At 43.1% G+C, this 21,656-nt stretch overlaps 1 protein-coding gene and 1 long non-coding RNA gene across 2 annotated transcripts in view; both read left to right on the forward strand.

Annotated features, from left to right (window-relative positions):
- The first annotated feature begins 7,133 nt into the window (after positions 1-7,133).
- Positions 7,134-21,656, forward strand: part of LOC145426168 (uncharacterized) — a 537,068-nt gene continuing 522,545 nt past the window's right edge. The window contains exon 1 of the long non-coding RNA XR_013906898.1: positions 7,134-7,405. This is a non-coding gene — a long non-coding RNA (uncharacterized LOC145426168). The remainder of the gene's footprint in view (positions 7,406-21,656) is intronic.
- Positions 20,463-21,656, forward strand: part of LOC145426043 (NLR family CARD domain-containing protein 3-like) — a 40,906-nt gene continuing 39,712 nt past the window's right edge. Inside the window, exons 1-3 of the mRNA XM_080299608.1 lie at positions 20,463-20,855; positions 20,931-21,167; positions 21,413-21,494. Coding sequence (XP_080155734.1) covers positions 20,463-20,855; positions 20,931-21,167; positions 21,413-21,494 — 712 coding nt within the window. The remainder of the gene's footprint in view (positions 20,856-20,930; positions 21,168-21,412; positions 21,495-21,656) is intronic.

Here is a 21,656-nt window from a genome sequence, read left to right on the forward strand (position 1 = left end):
AGAGATTACACTGCTAAAGGGCTGTGTCTGTTTTATAAAACTGATCTACTAATATACTGTTTGGGTAAAAGTAGATCTGCATTGTCCTTTCCATTAACTGGAAACAGCCAGAAAAAAAACAGATCAAACCAGTTTCTCCCAAGAAGTCGCAATTCAGGTTTGACTGAAGTGACAAGGAAACAGTCAAGAAACAACCCAGCTCCAGCTCAGGATCTCCGAGGACTCAGTGTGTCAGTGTTTGCAGGTAAGGTGGTCCAGCTCACGTGAAGTGAAGTCTTCAGCTCCGCTCTGTGAACTCTTGGCTCTGTGAGGAGAACCAGGACTCAGCGTCACTGCTGTAAGTCTCTCTGATCATTCAGCTCTCATTTGTCTTGGAAAAGGCTTCTGTTCAACAGGCAGCAAATATTTTCTCCTCATTACTGCTCATCGACATCTCTTACTGCTCATTCTTTATTACTTTGATAAAGTCTAAGAGATTCTAGAAAAGAACGTTTGTATTTACCCCCTCATGTTCAGATTTCTTTTGAAAATGTACATTTTATGCATATATCAAAGTCACAGTAAAAAATGTAATTAGTATAAGCTTCATAAATCAATGAAAGAACTTAAATGAAAATGTTAATGTGAATAAATAACTAGGGACATTTTATGGTAACATCTATTAGCTGAAATATTGACCCCGTTACACTCCTACCTCTGCTAAAATATCAGTCCTCCTCCTTTATTAGTCATATTTCACATAACCTGCAGTGAATTGGAACTCTGTCTAGTTTTGACAGAAAGATAATAACACAGCAGAAATTTCAATGACATGTGAGTTTAGTTTGATCTTTGTTATTAGGATCAAAACAAATACTTGCCTGACATGAGTGAAAACTGCACGATGTCACAATGAAGTAATGAGAGTTAAGAAGTTCTGGGATGAAGTATTTTTATATTGCACAAAATACAAGTTATCTAATATAATATTAAATGTAGCAGATTTTTTCTATTACTGTTGTTTTTTGGTAATTATTTTCGGAGGGAGACCAGTCTACAATGCTGCTTTTTTAAAATGTGTTGGTGAGTTAAAGCTTAAAAACAGAATGTAATAAAGCATAAACAAAATTTCTAGAGGGTTAATAAAGTATTATGATTCTGGTTGAAATCATCCTAATCGGTGTAATCAGATGCTGTAGTGATTAGAGTAGTGTTCGCTCTCTTTGCGGCAGAGTATCACTTCCTGTTCCTGCTCAAACACACAGTGGTGTTTTTGAGTAGCTTATCTGCTTAGCAATTTAATTAAAAACTTTTAGATACATTCTTTTTTCATAGTATAATCTTCACGTGCTTCATCCGAAGCACACTTTCTATGTACCCACTACCTAATTTATAGCCAAAGTATTCACTGACTGGCTGTGACCGAATTCAGGGGAAGGATGCTTAAAATGCCATATTTGGATGCAATGACATCACGGTGACGTGACAAAGGCTTTACGATTTCAAAGAGTGCTCAAACTGTGGCAACAAATGCGTCCTATCTCTCCGCGAATTTGAAGGTTAGTTGTGTCCGAATTCAGGGGAAGGATGCGCCAATGCCATATTTGGAGGCAATGACGTCACGGTGACGCGACGAAGGCTGTCCGAATTCAGAGTGCTCAAAATGTGGCAACAAATGCGTCCTACCTCTCCGCGAATTTGAAGGTTAGTTGTGTCCGAATTCAGGGGAAGGATGCGCCAATGCCATATTTGGAGGCAATGACGTCACGGTGACGCGACGAAGGCTGTCCGAATTCAGAGTGCTCAAAATGTGGCAACAAATGCGTCCTACCTCTCCGCGAATTTGAAGGTTAGTTGTGTCTGAATTCAGGGGAAGGATGCGCCAATGCCATATTTGGAGGCAATGACGTCATGGTGACGCGACAAAGGCTGTCCGAATTCAGAGTGCTCAAAATGTGGCGACAAATGCGTCCTACTTTTCCCCGAATTTTAAGGATGGGTCCAATGTATGCTTCATCTCCTACTATATCCCAGGATTCATTGCAGGTCATAGAGGAGATTTGTTTCTGATAAGAATGGTGGTTGAAGCAGGAGAGGAAAACACTTTCAAACGTAAGTATATGAAAATCTGGTTGTACAAAAGTTAAATTGTTATTGCGGTTGTATTGTTAAGCTTTGTGCATCTGCATAGACATGTTTTTTTAAATTTAAATAACCGTAACCCAGCTTGTATCGCGGGTCCCGCGGTTTTTCATGTATTGCCGCTTACATACAGCTAATTTTGATTTTTGGGAATTGGTGATATCTTGTGGGGAAAAAAGACCAAATGGCTTAATTTATTAAAACAAGGAGAAAGCGATCACCTCTTCACTGGGGTGAAGAATTGGGCCGCTACTGCGTGGATGTACAAGAATAAATCAATTTACACATCATATTCATATGAGTACGATCCTATTAACCCTCATGCTGTACAGCAGCGGTCCCCATCCTTTTTTGCGCCACAGACCGGTTTATGCCAGACACTGACCGGCCTTTAAGGTATCGCGGATGAATACAACCACATAAAATGAACCGACCAAGACAAAAATTGTGGCATTTTGTAAATATAATAACAAACGTGGATGTACTGTGTAATTGTGTAACTTTATTAGCAGCGTCGTCCTGAAAATGCGCAAACATTGACAGCAACATCCTCCTCTGTGCCGCTTAATGCTCTCTGGTTGCTATGGTAACGTGTAAATATTTCTTTCAAAATAAGACACACAGCTACAACAAGGGAAAGACCCAGGGAAACAGAGTTAACAATAAAACCCCTGAAAATGATAAATTTCACACCGGAGCCTCAACTCTCATGGCCCGGTACCAAACGACTCACGGACCGCTGCTGTACAGAACTTGTGTTTTCCAGACGGTATTCCTCTGGTGTTCTGCTGTGAAAACTTTTGGATTTAGGGGGTGACTTTCCAGGGAAAGTCACCCACTTGCAGGCCAGAAGATATGGGATAACTTTAAAAAATAAAAAGTACGTATGTGTGTTATCAAGAAGATGATTCTTAAGAACACAAGTTAATAAATGTGCAATAGTGATGCGCGAATCATGAACGAATCGGTCAATACTCGAGAATCACTTGACTATCTCATGAATCATGATTCACAAGCCCAACTGACTCACTGACTCACCCCTGTTGCTGTTAGCAGCAATATATCTTATAATATATATATATATATATAGCTTATAATTAAAATTGTGGAGAAAAACACAACATCTAGTATCTTAACAAAAGAATTTCTGCTCTGAACTGGAAGAAAAAACCCTGAGTAGGAGCTCACATCAAGATAGTAGCTCCTCAGTTCACAGTAGCATCGCTCTGCTAACATGCTAACAGCACATTTGAGCTACTCACCCCCTCCCTTCCTGTGCTGGATCATAGGGTAAGCGAATCAATCAGGACTCACTAACCCCCTCCCTCCTGTGCTGAATCGTAAGCGTAAGCAAATCACTCAGGACTCACTCACCCCCTCCCTCCTGGCTCACAGCTTCTTCTTCTTCTTGGTTGGCAACCAATGTTAAGGCGCATTACCGCCCCCTGGCTCACAGCTCAGTGGACATTTAGATGAGAAAATATATATTTGACACATTTAAGGAAAATACTAATAAAATAAAAATAAACAAAGCAAATGTTTATTAAGCAATTTTGATAGGAAATTGCTTAATTTTAGAATTTTTTTTGCTCTTTTTTGCTCTATAAAATAGTTGTTTTCTTTTAGAATCATTCATCTTAGCAGTAGGATTTACATGAAAAGAGAAACAAATTAAGTTTGAGTGAAAATGTACATTTTTTGCACTCTCTGGTCAACTGACTCAGTGAATCAAATGACTCAAAAAACCCGATTCACTTTGGTGAGTGACTCATTAAAACTCGATTCAGTAAAAAGAATCAAATTTACCATCACTAATGTGCAATTACTAAGAGTTGTTGTGGTGTTTTTATTTGCCTGCTGTCATTTTTGATTTCCTCTGCCTTTAGGATTTCAAGTATCCAGGCTCAGGAGAGGGGGTCAGTGGGAAGCCCACTGCTGCTACTAGGCCCTGGTTTGCCCATGTGGATGAGGTGATAGGACAGATGCCTTCCATTAACCCTCCTGTCCTAATTTCCTCTCTCCCTGAGGACACTCCAGGGCCAAGCACAGCAGTGGATGACTAAAACGACAGTGATGAGGAAGCGGCTCAGCCACCTACGACAGGGAGAAAGAGGAAAAGAGACAGGAATGATGAGCTGCTAGACCTCATCAGAGACGACATGAGGCAGCAAAAGAGAGGCTGAGGAGAGGAGAGCATGGAGAGGATTGACAGACTGTTCTCACTTCTAGAAAGATTAGTTCCAAAATGAGTTATGTATTGAGATATTTATTTATTTGAATATATTTGTTACATTGTTATATGTGTTGCATTAGTTTAAAGGTTTTATGTTATTAATAAATTGATTCAAACAAACAGTAATTGTCACTGAACTAAATTTGATTTACAGGCATTTTTAACATGTATGAACATCTCCCTGTACAACGCATCCACTTAACACACTGTTTGCTGCTACAACTACACATGTTTCTTTTCCAACTATTTATTTATGAGTGAAGTATGTATGTGTATATATGTATATATTGTACTATTCTTAGTTAGTGTATTGTCTGTCTTGTCTTAATGTTGGTTTAAAATGGAGCACTGTAACAAAAAATAATTTCCCCCAGGGATTAATAAAGTATTCTGATTCTGATAACACTAACTTCAAACAATATTACATGGATATTTATTTGATAGCAATAGAGTAAATAACAATAACAATTAAACAAGAAAATTTCAAATACACAGTATGCAAAGATGAAAAAACAATATTTTCAGTTGTTCACACAGGATTAACCTGAGTGACCTGTTCCTGGGCCATTTCTTGAACAACTGTAATAGATTACAGGAAGTCTCTGGCAGTGTTGCTGAAGATCAGACATGGATGGGGTGCTGCAACTGAGACCTGCGGTTTGTCTTTTCTGGTCAGTGAGTGGAGAATCACACAGGGTGGTCTGTCAAGAGAGCTTTAGGATGCTTCCTTCCACTGTCCACTGCATCGTTGTGGAGCAGGGAAATTATTTTACTGCTATTGTTAAATAATTGTCATCATTACCATTGCATTAATAATATAATCTGGAGTTTATATTGCATTTAGAGGTTTAAACAGTGTGTCTTTCAGAAAGGCTAAAAGTAACAGGACAGGAAACAGGCTTGGAGAGTTTTGCAGAAGTGAAAGTTATTTTGAGCAGCAGGCTAAGACGAGGCTTTAACAATGTAACAGATAGCTTTAAGAAGGCCTTAAGATGTTACCGTATTTTCACGACCATAAGGCGCACTTAAAAGTCTTAGATTTTCTTCAAAAAGTGCGGCGCGCCCTATAGCGCGGTGCGCCCTATGTGTTGTAAGGAGGACGTAGTAGAGAACACCATGAGAACGTTAAAGGGTGAAGTGTGGGCGTTGATCGTATATACCGGGACAATCGCACATACCTGTATAAAAGAACAGGTATGTGCATTATGCAGGACATCGTTGTTTTAACAACCCTGAAAATGGCAAAGAGACACGCTTACGAAGCACAGTTTAAACTGAAGGCCATCAGCTACGCGGAGGAACATGGAAATCGAGCAGCGGCGAGAGAATTTAAGATTAACGAATCGATGGTTCGCAAATGGAGGAAGCTGGAAAACAAGCTCCGGCAGGTCAAGAAAACGCAGCTGAGTTTCCGCGGACATAAGGCGAGGTGGCTCGAGTTGGAGGAAAGACTCGAGCGGTGGATCATCGAGCAAAGCGCGAGCGGGAGAAGCGTTTCGACGGTCACCATTCGGCTAAAAGCAGTTTCACTTTCACTTTTTAGTAAACGGTGCCATTTTTCCATCCGGACCAGGACTACGGTAGCGCAGCAACTTCCAGCGGATTATAAGGAAAAGCTGGCCATCTTCCGCTCCTACTGCAGCAAACACATCGGCGACAAAAACATCCAGCCCAGCCACATCACAAACATGGACGAGGTCCCGCTCACTTTTGACATCCCGGTGAGTCACACTGTGGAGAAGAAGGGGACCAGCACGGTAGCGATACGCACAACGGGGTATGAAAAGTCTTCTTTTACTGTTGTGCTTGGCTGCCATGCTAATGGACAGAAACTGCCGCCTATGGTGATTTTTTTAAGCGAAAGACTTTGCCTAAAGAGAAGTTTCCAGCAGTAATCATCATTAAGGCAAATGAAAAGGGCTGGATGGATGAGGAAATGATGAAAGACTGGCTGAGGGAGGTGTATGTAAGGAGACCAGGTGGTTTTTTCCACGCATCACCATCGCTGTTGATCTGTGACTCTATGCATCTCACAGCCGATGTGAAAAAACTTGTGAAGCAAATGAACTGTGAGCTTGCTGTCATTCCGGGAGGCCTGACAAAGGAACTCCAACCGCTGGACATCGGTGTGAACCGCCCGTTCAAAGTAAGGCTGCGAGCGGCCTGGGAGCGATGGATGACCGGTGGAGACCACAGTTTCACTAAGAGTGGAAGGCAGCGCCGGGCGAGTTACGCCACAATTTGCCAATGGATTGTAGATGCTTGGGCTAACATGTCTGCTGGCACTGTTGTTCGAGCTTTCGCAAAAGCCGGCATCATTTCCGAGGAGCCGCACGGCACGGAAAGTGACTCTGACGGTGAAGACAGTGAACCTGGCATGTTTGATGGAGATTTAGCGCAGCTGTTCAATTCGGACACAGAGGATGAGGACTTCGATGGGTTTGATTGATGATAAAAATGTGAGTACCAAACTTTGTTTTGCTCCTGCTTTATTTTTAAATAGGCACACTTGTATGCTTGTGTGTTGTTGATGATGACGATTACCGGCAATAGAAATGTGAGTAAGGTACCGAATTCAGGTTTGCTCCCGCTTTATTTTTAAATACGCATACGGTACTTGTATGCGCCCTATGGTCCAGTGCGCCTTATGTGTGTGTTAAATACAGTAAGGGCACACATAACTGAGACTGCGCCTTTTAGCACAGTGCGCCTTATGGTCGTGAAAATACGGTATGCATACAGTTATTATGTTGACCTTGTATTTCAGATGCAGTTATAACTATTTTATACACAATGCATATCTGTGCTTATTAAAGAGTTGGAGCTCGGTCAATTAATTGGGGGTTGGAAGCTTTGTTCGGCGCGATGTCCGGACAATCTATTGTGCAAGTGACTTGGAGCCATAGAAGGAATTGCAATACATGCTTACAAAACACTTATATCAGGTCATTTTATATTAAGGTTTTAGTAGAGGTTCTTGGTTAAAACATTTATTTAGTAGAAGACATACATATAGTCTCAGTGAGCCTCTGGTCTGGTGAAAGGTCAGAAGTGCAACAGGTGAATTGAGAAAGAGCATGTGAGGTCAACACACACACACACATGAGTTAGATTTATTTAGAGGAGAGATTAGTCATGTCTCGGCAAGAAAGAGGAACAATTCACTTTAAGACAAGAACGGAAAGTACCAGCCGTGAAAATAGAAGATGTTTTTCTAGGTGAAAAGTCATTGTGGTGTTCATCGGATCTATGTATAAAATGTATCTGTGACGCATGAAGGGGCGTCAGTAAATCAAACCCTGATGCTATAAAATATCTGTTCATGCTTTGATTAAGTTGAAGACTACTTGCTGTCGGCATACAGAGTTGTCTTCCCACACGTGTGTGTTCATTAAAATCATTGTTTGACTAAGACCTTCTGGACCAATGGTGGTTTGTACTCTCCTTCCTCAATTTTGAACCTTAACATTCATCGTCCATCCACAGGGTTTGCAGGGCTGGCTCAATCGACGGCTGCCACACCACTAAGCTGTTTTCACAAATATGCAAGCAGGAGATGGTGGATGCTATATTATTAGTATAATACTTGTAACTCTGTAGCAGACAACAGTTTGATAAAGTGCTATGTAAAAAAAAACAAATCAAACAAAAGATTAGATTGTGGCTCAATAGTTGGGAGTTCGCCTTGTAATCGGAAGGTTGTCGGTTCGAGCCCCGGCACCGACAGTCTCGGTCGTTGTGTCCTTGGGCAAGACACTTCACCCGTTGCCTACTGATGGTGGTCAGAGTGTCTGGCAGCCTCGCTTCTGTCTGTGCGCCCCAGGGTGGCTGTGGCTATAATGTAGCTTGCCATCACCAGTGTGTGAATGGGTGGATGACAGGTTGTGTAAAGCGCTTTGGGGTCCTTAGGGACTAGAAAAGCGGTATACAAATACAGGCCATTTACCATAAGAATTTCCGATGTTGTGCCAAAAAATGATCGTCTGCCAAAAACTGATTTCCGTTTTTTTCCCTTAAACTGATTGCTCGTATTTAACCTGCTATAAATAAGTTGTTGTTCTATAAACACATGTCAAATGTATCCCTCATTAATGATATCAAGTCACTCTTAGCCATCAGCGACATTCCTGTAACAAGGTAGAAGCTGCAATCAGTTTTTGGCAGGGACTTTTATATATGCTTTATTTATCCAGTTCTTTTTCGTACATTTTTTTTTTGCCTGTCCCGTTTGGTTCTTTTGCCATTAGAATTATCGTCTAAAGGCGAATAAAGATGCCCAACGGATTTACTTTACCAAATGGACCATCCCAGCCTTGCCGTAATGATCTATTTGATTCACCTTTTATTGTTATTTTATTTTTTATTTTCACTTGTTAGATACGGGACAGACTTGAATGAGGAAAAGAAAAGGGAGAAAGAAAGAGGGAAAGAAAAACAGCAGAGAAGAGGGATGGGGATAAAGGGCAAAAAACAAAAACCAACAAAATAAGCAGACAAAAAAAATACATATATCAATCACCTGGATCACCTGTTGAGAAAGAAAAATGAAATAAGTAAATACTAAATATTAAACATTATTGTGCAGCATGCAAGATCGACAGCGCACAGTGTGCTTTGAAGTAGGAGCCAAAAAGGGTGTCGTTTGTGTGTGTGTGAGCACCCTTGTGTACACCTGTGAACATGAACGCGCTTGTTTTTAAAAGGTTCCTTCAAGTAATGATCTGCTAGAGGGTGTGGGGGGGCCACAGCCCCGTCCTCCAGGGCATGAAGCAGGTATGGAGGAGCTCAAAACTCCAGACATCCAGAGGCCCTCAGAGCACAAGAGACCAAGGAAGACCAACAAAGGGGCAGCCGCGCCGCTATCCCAGAAAGAGCTGAGGAGAGTCCCAGATGAGGGGTCACTCAGCAGCCGCGGAGTGGGGGCCGAGGGCACCCCACCCCCGAAGTGGCCCGAGCGAGCCCCAGGCTCCAGGCCCCGACAAGCAGCCACCAAGGAGTGAGTCGTTGTGTACCCGGACGCCCATCCCCGGACACAAAGAACCACCAACGCACCGATGTCTGAGGGCGTCTGCCACTGGCAGGGGAAGTGGTGGGGGAGATAGGCCTCCATACCTTGGAGGGCCCGAGATGTCCCCAGAGAGGTGGCGTCTGATACCCGACCTGACATATGGACACAGACATACAGGCACACACAGATACAAACATCCATTCCCACCCTCATGCTCTCATATGCAATTACTCAACACTCACCCAATGTGGAGACAAACATAAAGAGACACTGTACACACAATTACACTCCCCAAGCATACTCTAAGCCCCGGGTCTAGGTACCCTTGTCCCTGGAGAGGGTGGGGAGATGCAGACCGCCCCGACTTCGCAGCAGCAGGGAGGCCCCACATTCCAGACCCCAGTCGGACGGCCAACTCCTCCTTCTAGCCCCCCTGCTCCAGCAGGCCACAGAGAACGGAGGTGTGTGAAGACTCCAAACCTCCCTCCGCCCGCTCATATGTAGTGTTGATGCATGTGTGTTCTAAGGTGCATTTAAAACCCAGGAGGGCATGGAGCTACCTGCCAGAGAGCAGCAGATGAGCGCATAGCCCCTCCAGTTAGCCCTCAATATATACGTGTATTTACAATTGAGAGTGGGGCAAAGGTGCCAAGGGTGAGGTTGTATACCCTGATGGACTTGTGGATGCCATGCAGCGTGCCCACCCCCAAGGTCCTATATGTATGTGTAATGAGAGTGTGAGTAATGTGAATGTCTAAGTTGTGGGATAAATTGAGGCACAGGCCTCAATGGTACTTGTAACAATCCATCCATCCATCCATTCGCTTCCGCTTATCCTTTTCTGGAGGCCAGGATTACTGAATTGGAGACTTCATTCACCCGTAGCTAGCCAGGCCCCTGTAGCTGGTGTAGCCGAAGATAGCGTATGCCCCGCTAGATGTTCCCTGGCAGACCCCAAGCAGCTGGGGAAAGAGGACGGCTGGGTGACGGTGAGGAGGAAGCATAGTCTTAAACAGAAGCCCCAGGCACACCACCAATCTGTTCATGTGTCTAACCATTTTTTTCCACTCTGCGACCCGCACCCCGGGGGGTCAGACCCCAACCCTAAACCAGACTCTGGTAATTGGGGATTCTGTAGTCAGACATGTGAAGCTGGAGACACCGGCAACCATAGTCAATTGTCTTCCAGGGGCGAGAGCAGACGACATTGAGTGAAATTTAAAACTGCTGGCTAAGGGTAAACGTAAATTCAGTAAAATCATAATTCACGTCGGCAGTAATGACATCCGGTTACGGCAATCGGAGGTCACTAAAATCAATACTGAATCGGTGTGTAACTTTGCCAAAACAATGTCAGACTCTGTAGTTTTCTCTGGTCCCCTCCCCAATCAGACCAGGAGTGACATGTTTAGCCGCATGTCCTCCTTAAATTACTGGCTGTCTGAGTGGTGTCCAAAAACGATGTGGGCTTCACAGATAATTCATAAAAGTTCTGGAGGAAACCTGGTCTTGTTAGGATACACGGCATCCTTCCCACTTTGGATGGAGCAGCTCTCATTTCTAGAAATATGGACAAATTTATTAAACCCCCCAAAATATGACTATCCAGAGTTGGGACCAGGAAGTAAAGTTGCAGTCTTACATGCGTCTCTGCAGCTTCTCTCCTCCTGTTATCCCCCCAAAACCGCATCTCCATAGAGAATGTGTCAGCTCCCAAACAGACAAAATGGTAAATAGCCTGTGTATGGCACTTTACTTAGTCCCTAAGGACTGGGGCTCGAACTAGAAACCTTCCGATTACAAGACGAACTGCAAACTCTTGAGCCACGATCGCCACGCCAAAAACCAGCAACAAACAACTTAAACATAAAAAAATCACAAAGAAAGAACAATACAGTATCCACATCTGAACCAAAGAGTAAAACAGTGAAATGTGGATTATTAAATATTAGTTCTCTCTCCTCCAAATGTCTGTTAGTACATGACTTAATAATTGATCAACAAATTGATTTGTTTTGCCTTACAGAAACCTGGTTGCAGCAGGATGATTATGTTAGTTTAAATGAATCAACACACCCGAGTCATACTAACTACCAGAAACGTTGAAGCACAGGCCGAGGGGGCGGTGTGGCAGCAATTTTTCACACCAGCCTATTAACACTAGGAAGGCCCAGAGCCCAGCCATTTGGCTTTTCTACCTTTAAAACCCGGAGAGCAGCCAAATGGCTGGTAGGCTTTTAGCTAAGCTTTAGCTTCAGGCAAGTGGAAGCTAAATTGGCTAGTCATTCATATGTAAATTGGGTTGTTACCTGGGAATTCTGGAGGGAGGGGAGTGGGGGTGTGTGGATGAGGGGGTGGGGGAGCTGCTAAAAGCGGTGAGCTTCCTTTTGTTTCATCTTGATGCATTCTCAATCATCCAGGGAAACAAATCTCCAAAAGTCACCAACTTGGAGTGTTTCAGTTTGCCATCTTAGGGAGAAATCAACACACATGGGTGTATGTCCTTTGTTGCTGAGATTTATTGATAAAAACAGTACAAAAAATCAACCATTTGTACACATTTTTACAAATAATTATAAAAAGTGAGTGAGTACATTTCAACATTTTCAGCAATCACTCACAATCCTGGCACTGCCATGGTATCTGTAGTCTGCATTTACCACATGTGTATCTGTTGCAGTGAACACATCGCACAGTGGCATGATTGTTCTTGCAATTGTGTTTGACCTGACACATGGCTCTTTTTCCAGGGCTCGGTGTGGAGGGTTGTGTCAAAGGCAACTGTTCTTTTCTTGCCTTCTTCGCAGCTACATGAGAGTGAGCTAACTCCCTTGCAAGCTCCACCAGGAAGTCCACCCGTCTTTCCTTCGTCCCGGAGCATGCTTGATACAGCACATGTGCATTCAGTGCTGCCATGTCAATCATGTTATAAAACACGGCAACTGGCCAGCGCCGTGTTCCTCTGCGGACAGTGTACTCCCGAACCATCTGGTCCATCACATCCACGCCACACTTTGTTTTGTTGTAAAGGGTGACAGTGTTTGGCTTCCTTTTGGTAGTGTTATCAGTCTGAACCACGCCGTGCATGCTGCTAAGAATATAGACTGTCTTCTTCCGTTTGGCCGCATACGCCGTCAGCGTGGCAGCAGAGGTTGAAGGAATGGAGAGTTTAAATGTTAGTTGTAAACAGCTGTATCATATAATAACTGCAGCTGTAGCTGTGATCAGACATCCCCCTGCAGGCCCTGAAGCTGAGCTCTGAGGTCCTCACAAACCTGCTGGAGCCAGCTTCCATCCTGGGGAGCACGTTTTTGTGTTTCAGCGCGGGGCGAGGCACAAAACCCAGATGGTCCAGATGGACCAGATGGTTCGGGAGTACACTGTCCGCAGAGGAACACGGCGCTGGCCAGTTGCCGTGTTTTATAACATGATTGACATGGCAGCACTGAATGCACATGTGCTGTATCAAGCATGCTCCGGGACGAAGGAAAGACGGGTGGACTTCCTGGTGGAGCTTGCAAGGGAGTTAGCTCACTCTCATGTAGCTGCGAAGAAGGCAAGAAAAGAACAGTTGCCTTTGACACAACCCTCCACACCGAGCCCTGGAAAAAGAGCCATGTGTCAGGTCAAACACAATTGCAAGAACAATCATGCCACTGTGCGATGTGTTCACTGCAACAGATACACATGTGGTAAATGCAGACTACAGATACCATGGCAGTGCCAGGATTGTGAGTGATTGCTGAAAATGTTGAAATGTACTCACTCACTTTTTATAATTATTTGTAAAAATGTGTACAAATGGTTGATTTTTTGTACTGTTTTTATCAATAAATCTCAGCAACAAAGGACATACACCCATGTGTGTTGATTTCTCCCTAAGATGGCAAACTGAAACACTCCAAGTTGGTGACTTTTGGAGATTTGTTTCCCTGGATGATTGAGAATGCATCAAGATGAAACAAAAGGAAGCTCACCGCTTTTAGCAGCTCCCCCACCCCCTCATCCACACACCCCCACTCCCCTCCCTCCAGAATTCCCAGGTAACAACCCAATTTACATATGAATGACTAGCCAATTTAGCTTCCACTTGCCTGAAGCTAAAGCTTAGCTAAAAGCCTACCAGCCATTTGGCTGGTGGCGGGTTTTAAAGGTAGAAAGGTAGAAGCCTGGGACTGCCAGTGTTAATCAACCAAAGACTTTTAAGTAATTTGAAAGCCTGATGCTTAACCTTGTCCACCACAGCTGTACAACTCAGAAACCAGTCTTATTTGTTATCATCTATCGTCCACCTGGGCCTTACACAGAGTTTCTGTCTGATTTCTCAGACTTTTTATCTGATTTAGTGCTCAGCTAAGATAAAATAATTCTTGTGGGTGATTTTGAGCTACCTGAACGCTACTCCAACCGAGGTCGATTATCTTGTTAAAAATTGTACCTCCTCACTACGTACAACTCAGGATACTGTTGCTCCGGTGAAAACTAAGGCCTCAAATCAGAAGTACCTGACTCCATGGTATAATTCTCAAAAACTTAGCCTAAAGCAGATAACTCGTAAGCTGGAGAGGAAATGGCGTATCACAAATTTAGAAGATCATCATTTAGCCTGGACAAAGAGTGTGTTGCTTTATAAGTAAGCACTCCTCAACGCCAGAACATCGCTCTCGCTCTGCAGGCCTACTTGTTGTTCCTAGAGTATTTAAAAGTAGAATGGGAGGGAGAGCCTTCAGTTTTCAGGCCCCTCTTCTGTGGAACCAGCTTCCAGTTTGGATTCGGGAGACAGACACTATCTCTACTTTTAAGATTAGGCTTAAAACTTTCCTTTTTTCTAAAGCATATAGTTAGGGCTGGACCAGGTGACCCTGAATCCTCCCTTTGTTATGCTGCAATAGATGTAGGCTGCCGGGGGATTCCCATGATGCATTGAGTTTTTCCTTTCCAGTCACCTTTCTCACTCACTATGTATTAATAGACCTCTCTGCATTGAATCATATCTGTTATTAACCTCTGTCTCTCTTCCACAGCATGTCTTTATCCTGTCTTCCTTCTCTCACCCCAACCGGTCGCAGCAGATGGCCGCCCCTCCCTGAGCCTGGTTCTGCCGGAGGTTTCTTCCTGTTAAAAGGGAGTTTTTCCTTCCCACTGTCGCCAAAGTGCTTGCTCATAGGGGGTCATATGATTGTTGGGTTTTTCTCTGTATCTATGAAGCGCCTTGAGGCGACTTTTGTTGTGATTTGGCGCTATATAAATAAAATTGAATTGAATTGAATTGAATTGAATCGTACTATTCCTTTCTGATTGAAGAAAATAAGAACAACCCTAGGCTTCTCTTCAGCTCTGTAGCCAGGCTGAAAAAAGTCAGAATATTGTTGAGCCAACCATCTCTTTAACGTTAGCCAGTAAAGACTTCATGAACTTCTTCACAAATAAAATTTTAATCATCAGAGAAAAAATTACCAATAAGCATCTCACAGATGTAATATTATCTACAGCTACTTTTAGTACCATTGATGTTAAGTTATACTCTTTTTCTCCAATTGATCTTTCTGAGTTAACTTTAATAATTACTTCCTCCAAACCATCGTCTCTCTTAGACCCTATTCCTACAAAACTCCTCAAAGATGTCCATTAATTAATGCTTCAATCTTAAATATGATCAACCTTTCTCTAATAATCGGCTATGTACCACAGGCCTTCAAGCTGGCAGTAGTTAAACCTTCACTTAAAAAGCATCTCTAGACCCAGCTGTCTTAGCTAATTATAGGTAAATCTCCAACCTTCCTTTCATATCAAAAATCCTTGAAAGAGTAGTTGTCAAACAGCTAACTGATCATCTGCAGAGGAATGGCTTATTTGAAGAGTTTCAGTCAGGTTTCAGAGCTCAGCACAGCACAGAAACAGCTTTAGTGAAGGTTACAAATGATCTTCTTATGGCCTCTGACAGTGGACTTATCTCTGTGCTTGTCCTGCTAGACCTCAGTGCAGCATTCGATACTGTCGACCATAATATCCTATTAGAGCGATTAGAACATGCTGTAGGTATTACAGGTACTGCACTGCAGTGGTTTGTATCATATCTATCTAATAGACTCCAATTTGTACATGAAAATGGAGAGTCCTCTTCACACACTGAGGTCAATTATGGTGTTCCACAGGGTTCAGTGGTAGTACCAATTCTGTTTACATTATACATGCTTCCCTTAGGCAGTATCATTAGAAGACATAGTATACATTTTCACTGCTATGCTGATGACACCCAGCTCTATCTGTCCATGAAGCCAGATAACACACACCAATTAGCTAAACTGCAGGAATGTCTTAAAGACATAAAGACCTGGATGGCCGCTAACTTTCTGCTTCTTAATTCAGATGAAACTGAGGTTATTGTATTCAGCCCTGAAAATCTTAGAAATATGGTATCTAACCAGATTCTTCCTCTGGATGGCATTACCTTGGCCTCCAGTAACACTGTGAGGAACATTGGAGTTATTTTTGACCAAGACATGTCCTTCAATGCACATATTAAACAAATATGTAAGACTGCTTTCTTCCATTTGCGCAACATCTCTAAAATTAGAAATATCGAGTCTCAGAGTGACGCTGAAAAACTAGTTCATGCATTTAGTACTTCTAGGCTGAATTACTGTAATTAAATATTATCAGGATGTCCTAAAAACTCCCTGAAATTCAATTATTCCAAAATGCTGCTGCAAGAGTACTGACAGGGACTAGAAAGAGAGATCATATTTCTCCTGTATTGGCATCCCATCGTTAGCTTCCTGTAATTGAATTCAAAATCCTGCTCCTCACATAAAAGGTCTTAAATAATCACGCCCCATTTCATCTTAATGACTTTGTAGTACCATATCACCCTATTAGAGCACTTTGCTCTCACACTGCAGGCTTACTTGTTGTTCCTAGAGTATTTAAAAGTAGAATGGGAGGGAGAGCCTTCAGTTTTCAGGCCCCTCTTCTGTGGAACCAGCTTCCAGTTTGGATTCAGGAGATAGACACTACCTCTACTTTTAAGATTAGGCTTAAAACTTTCCTTTTTGGTAAAGATTATAGTTAGGACTGGACCAGGTGACCCTGAATCTTCCCTTAGTTATGCTGCCATAGACGTAGACTGCCAGGGGATTCCCATGATGCATTGTGTTTTTCCTTTCCAGTCACCTTCCTCACTCACTATGTGTTAATAGACCTCTCTGTATTGAATCATACGTGTTATTTATCTCTCTCTCTTCCACAGCATGTCTTTATCCTATTTTCCTTCTCTCACCCCAACCGGTCACAGCAGATGGCCGCCCCTCCCTGAGCCAGGTTCTGTCAGAGGTTTCTTCCTGTTAAAAGGGAGTTTTTCCTACCCACTGTCACCAAAGTGCTTGCTCATAGGGAGTCATATGATTGTTGGGTTTTTCTCTGTATGTATTATTATATATGATCTACTATACAATATAAAGCACCTTCAGGCGACTGTTGTTGTGATTTGGCAATACATAAATAAAATTGAATTGAGTTGAATTGATTGATAAGAAAAAGACAACATGTATTGTGGAAAAACTGTTAATGAGTCACATGAGACAGTTGACCCTCTTTTCTTGTTTGCATTGAAAATATCCTCTCATGTTTTTATAGAGAAAGATGGAGAGGCCTGTAGAACAGCTGCTGGATATTTTGGAAGAGTTGGGTGATGAGAGGCTGACAATCTTCCACAGGTACCTTCAGGATCCTCAGGTACTTGATGGTTTTCCTGGATTGCCAGAGTCTCATCTAGAGACATCACATCCCCTGGAAACTGTGGACTTAATGGTGGAGAATTATGCTGATGACGTGATGAAGGTCACCAGCTTGATATTAAAGAAGATCAATGAAGGTCAGTCAGATGAACAGATAACACCTGGTACAGTATTCAAATACAGTAGTGCCAGTCTAAAACTTTGTGACATGGTTTGCATCCTTCCACACGAGTGATGTCTTCAATTTGAAATTCTGCATTTTCTTACAGGTATTTTGAATCTTTATCAGAAACTTGAAATTTCTATTGTTCATGAGTTTTATAATGTAAGATTTAACCCAACAGAAAAAGCCCAGATTAGCTTCGAATAAAGCCTTCAGTGTTTTATTTCCATCACCATTCTGAAGGATTTTCCAGAATTTTCAGTCATGTGAAATTTCATTTCATTTCTATTTCATCCTCTTTTTGCCACGGTTGCAATAGTGAGTCTAACTTTTTTTCTTAGGTGCACCAGCTCAAAAGTTAGGTGCACCCAAATTTTTCAAACGCAGCACTTAACGCCACAGCTTTACATGTTCACTCTTTTTTTTAAATTGCTGTCCATACAGACAATATTGATTTGTAAATGATTAACTTACAATCTTGTCAACAGAAAGTTCTTTATTTGGAGCACAGTTTGACAAGAAAGGCGAGTTACTGTATTTTTGGAACATAAGGTGCACCGGAGTTTAAGGCCCAATAAGCAAAACAAAACAGTCAGATAAGATAATGACTGCTCCTGAAATTTTGGAGATGTTAGCTCTTTATACAGTAAAGTTACAGTGGGATACAAGTAATATCAGGTCGATCCTGCCACAATTTCTTACTCCCGTCCAAATCACAGACAAAGAGTATGCCACAGTTCTTTATGTTTTTGGACCCATTTTGCACAGAGAGGCATTTTTTGAGAAATGTATATATAGCAATGTTGAATGTTATTACACAGAAAAAAAAACTGCATGTAAAATAATTACACCATGACGCCTCTGCCTTCTAAATGGAGGGACAGTAACTGCGTGTGTATATGTAAGCATGTAAAAACTGCACATAGTAAGATTAACAATATTTTGTCTCTATCCGCCATTGTAGAAATTAATCTCGTGTGAATGATAATGTGGCGCACAGTGTGACATGAAAAAAGCCACACACGCCGTTTACGTGTGGACGAAAGGCCCACATGCATAGAAAAAGCCGCGTTCTCAAAAATACCCATGGACTCTGTGGACATGTCACGGTGCGGCATGGCACACCGTGGAAGGAGTGGGGAAGGAGGACCCAGGCGCGGTACTCTGTGTATAAACAGTGCGTTTATTTACAGTGATGGAAACAATAACAGTAAATCCCCGTGCTCTCCCGTGACTCCCGTGTCGTGTCTTCCCAAAAAGTCCGTGCTCCGTGTTCTCCACTCTCGTGTGTCCACACACACCCCGTGCCTGCTGCCCTCCGATGTTCCACGCTCCTCCTGAGGGGAAAATGACAGAGGCAGCCGTCAAGACACTTAATTCCAGTAGGCATACACTCAGACTTTAACTAAGCAGAAGACTAACGTGGAGTCTCATGGAATGATCCCGCGTCGGTGGGAGCTCCAAGACTCTCTTAAGTAGCTCCCCAGATGAGGCCTGATCAGCAGCAGGTGTGTGGCTTCGGGTGTGGCCAGTCCCCTTGCAGGACCACACCCTCCAGGCCTGACGCCGCCTATAAACAGGTGCTCAGCCACACACACATATATATATATACACACACACAAGCACAGAGAAGGGAAGCAACACCAAAATACATATAATAATACTAATAATATAATTCATAACTGCTCAGGGATCCTGGGTCGCTCAGACCCAGGACCCTGACAGGACATAGCGTAAAAGAGTTAGTTTATTTTGTTGCCACCTGTAATTTATTGCGGTTTACTTTAATTGTTTACTATGGGTGTGTGTATTAGGAGGATGTGTTTGTTTGGGAAGGGGGGTGGGGGGGGGGGTCAAGATTTTCTTTTAAAACAAACGGGGACCGAACAAAAAAAGTTTGGGAACCACTGCAATACGGTAATATTATGTTGATGCACAGTACATATTACTCCATGAGGCTCCTGATTACTAATTATTAGCTCTAATGCTCAGACAAACCATAAAGCGGTGCGGCTTCGTAGCTTACCAAAGTCCATTTTTACAGATTTTTGAGCATGTACCACATAAAATCGGTTCAAGGTCAGTAAGCACAACCAGAGTTCATACATAAGGCACACTGACATTTTTTGAGAAAATTGTAGGATTTTAAGTGCACTTTATAGTCCAAAAAACCTGGTACTGAAAAGGTGCTTGTGCTTAAAGTGCTTCAGAGCTGAAATTTAAAATTAAAACATCTCAAGATATATTAAATAAAGAGAAAATCCATCTCAATTAAAAGTGCCTCAAAGGCTTCAAACTGAACATCTTACCTTGGGCATGGCATCTGAGAGGTATCTCTGATTGATTTAGACCTGCTGACACACATTATGACCACACTTTCAGAGTTCCGGAGACTTTTGCACCGGTGCGATATAGGATTTTTTTTAGTTGCACCTTTGAGTAATTTGTAAACAAACTGGTCCACTCTAGAGCCCTGAAACTAAAAAAAAAAAAAAAAGATTCCCAGAGACATTTCCTGCATTACCAGTTCAGTATGATGGACACTTTTTCTGGTGCCTATGACTGTTCATAAAGCTCTGTGAAATATTCACTGTTCTAGTCTCTGTGTGTTAATTATTGTTTTATTTTGATAGTCTCCTGTTTTATGTGTCTTATATTCAGTTTTGTTTCCCCTGTCTCATCAGTCAGATTAGAGTCAGTTGTGTTCCCACCTGTTGCCTGTTCCCTCGTTATCTTCTTTGTGTTTATATTGTCTGCATGTTCTCTGTGTCCTCACTCACAGTATGATTTCCTTTTTAACATAGAGGTTTGAGTTTCCTAGTTTGTTCCTCAAGTTATTTTGTATTTCACTTTAGTTAATTAAACCAGCTATTAGTAGAATCCTTGTCATTCAGAGTCCTGTATTTTGGTCCTACTTTTGGAGCTTGTGAAATGGTCCAAATCAGAGTCTTCACAGATAGCACTGGAGATCAAGGGACAGTTATCAGAGTTCAGGCAGCCAATCCGAAGACCGACGGTACAACCATTCAAAACTGGACAGTTCAGGGGGCTGGCTAGGAGGTTGACAGCACATGGGTCCAAAGCAAAACAGTTCAGAGGGGCAACCTAAAGGCCAGCAGCAAAATAATCCAAAACAGCACACTTCATTGGGCCGGCCACGTGGAAAGTGGCAGTGCAGACATTGTTCAGGGGGCCAACCTCATGGGAGGCAGCAGTGACAGAGCAGTTGTGGAGGCTGACGGCAGAGCCAACGGCAGCGATGAGAAAGCTCAGGGTGCCAGCATTGAGGAAAGTGGCAGTGGCCAGACAGTTCAGGAGACTGCCCATGACGGCGAAGTTCCTCAGTTGATGGCCTGGAAAGTAGCCAGCAACAGTGTGAAGGTGGATGTTGAAGAGCAGGCTGTGCTGGATGTGGACGTGGACATAGTCGCACCTGAAGACTCTCGGTTAGCTCAGCGGACAGCTGGCATGCAGAACCAGACGAGACAGGACCAGACAAGGCAGGACCAGGTGGTGGCATGGCAGCTGCAGATGATGGAGCAGGAGATGGAGCTGCAGGCGACAATATGGAAGCCGCTAGTGGTGGAGCTGGAGGTGGCTTCACTGACTCACCAAAGCTGTCTGGGGACAAGATGAAGTGCTGGAGCAGTTCTCCTGAACCCCCAGCAGCCACGAGGAACAGCTGGAGCGGTTCACCTGAACCCCCAGCAGAGACAGATGGGCTCACCTGAGCCTCCAGCGCAAAAAGATGAAGGGCCAGAAGGTGCGGAGGACTTGGCTGAACAGGTAGCTGAGCAGATGACTGAGCTAATGCCTGAGCTGGCGACAGAACAGACAACAAAGCTAGTGACCGAAGTAGAGGTTGTAGTGGTAATTGAAGTGGTTGTTGTAGTGGTGGATGAGCAGGTAGCTGAGCAAATTCTCCTGAGCCTCCAGAACACGAGGTGGTCGTTGATCAATGATCATGAGAATTTGCATATTAATGATCAAGGAACTGACCTCACAGCCCATTGTTCATTCAGTGGCGCTGGTTTCAGTTATTGTGCAGATGTACTGTTTATAAGGTTGGGGAAACCTGCAGTCAGCTGAGACTGAAGAAGTCACTTGGATGAGTGACGAAGCGTTTCTCCAAATGAAAATGCTATGTCTAGATGAACAGAATCAACCTTTTGGGATTTACTTACCAGGATGACTTCTTCACTCTGTTTGTGTCGGGGGGACCCGATTCTCGGGGTGGGCCAAATTTTGGTGCAGCGTGTTTTGGGGTTTAAAAGCCATGGAGGCGCGCTGACATACGGGGGGTCATTAAGGATTTTGGCCTAGGCAGCAGTTGTCCTTCTCTCCTGGTTCGGCTGGAGCTTTCTTTAGGTGCCTTCCCAGCACCAATCATTCCAG

This window comes from Astatotilapia calliptera, chromosome 3 (assembly GCF_964374335.1).
Source record: "Astatotilapia calliptera chromosome 3, fAstCal68.1, whole genome shotgun sequence".
Lineage (NCBI taxonomy): Eukaryota > Metazoa > Chordata > Actinopteri > Cichliformes > Cichlidae > Astatotilapia > Astatotilapia calliptera.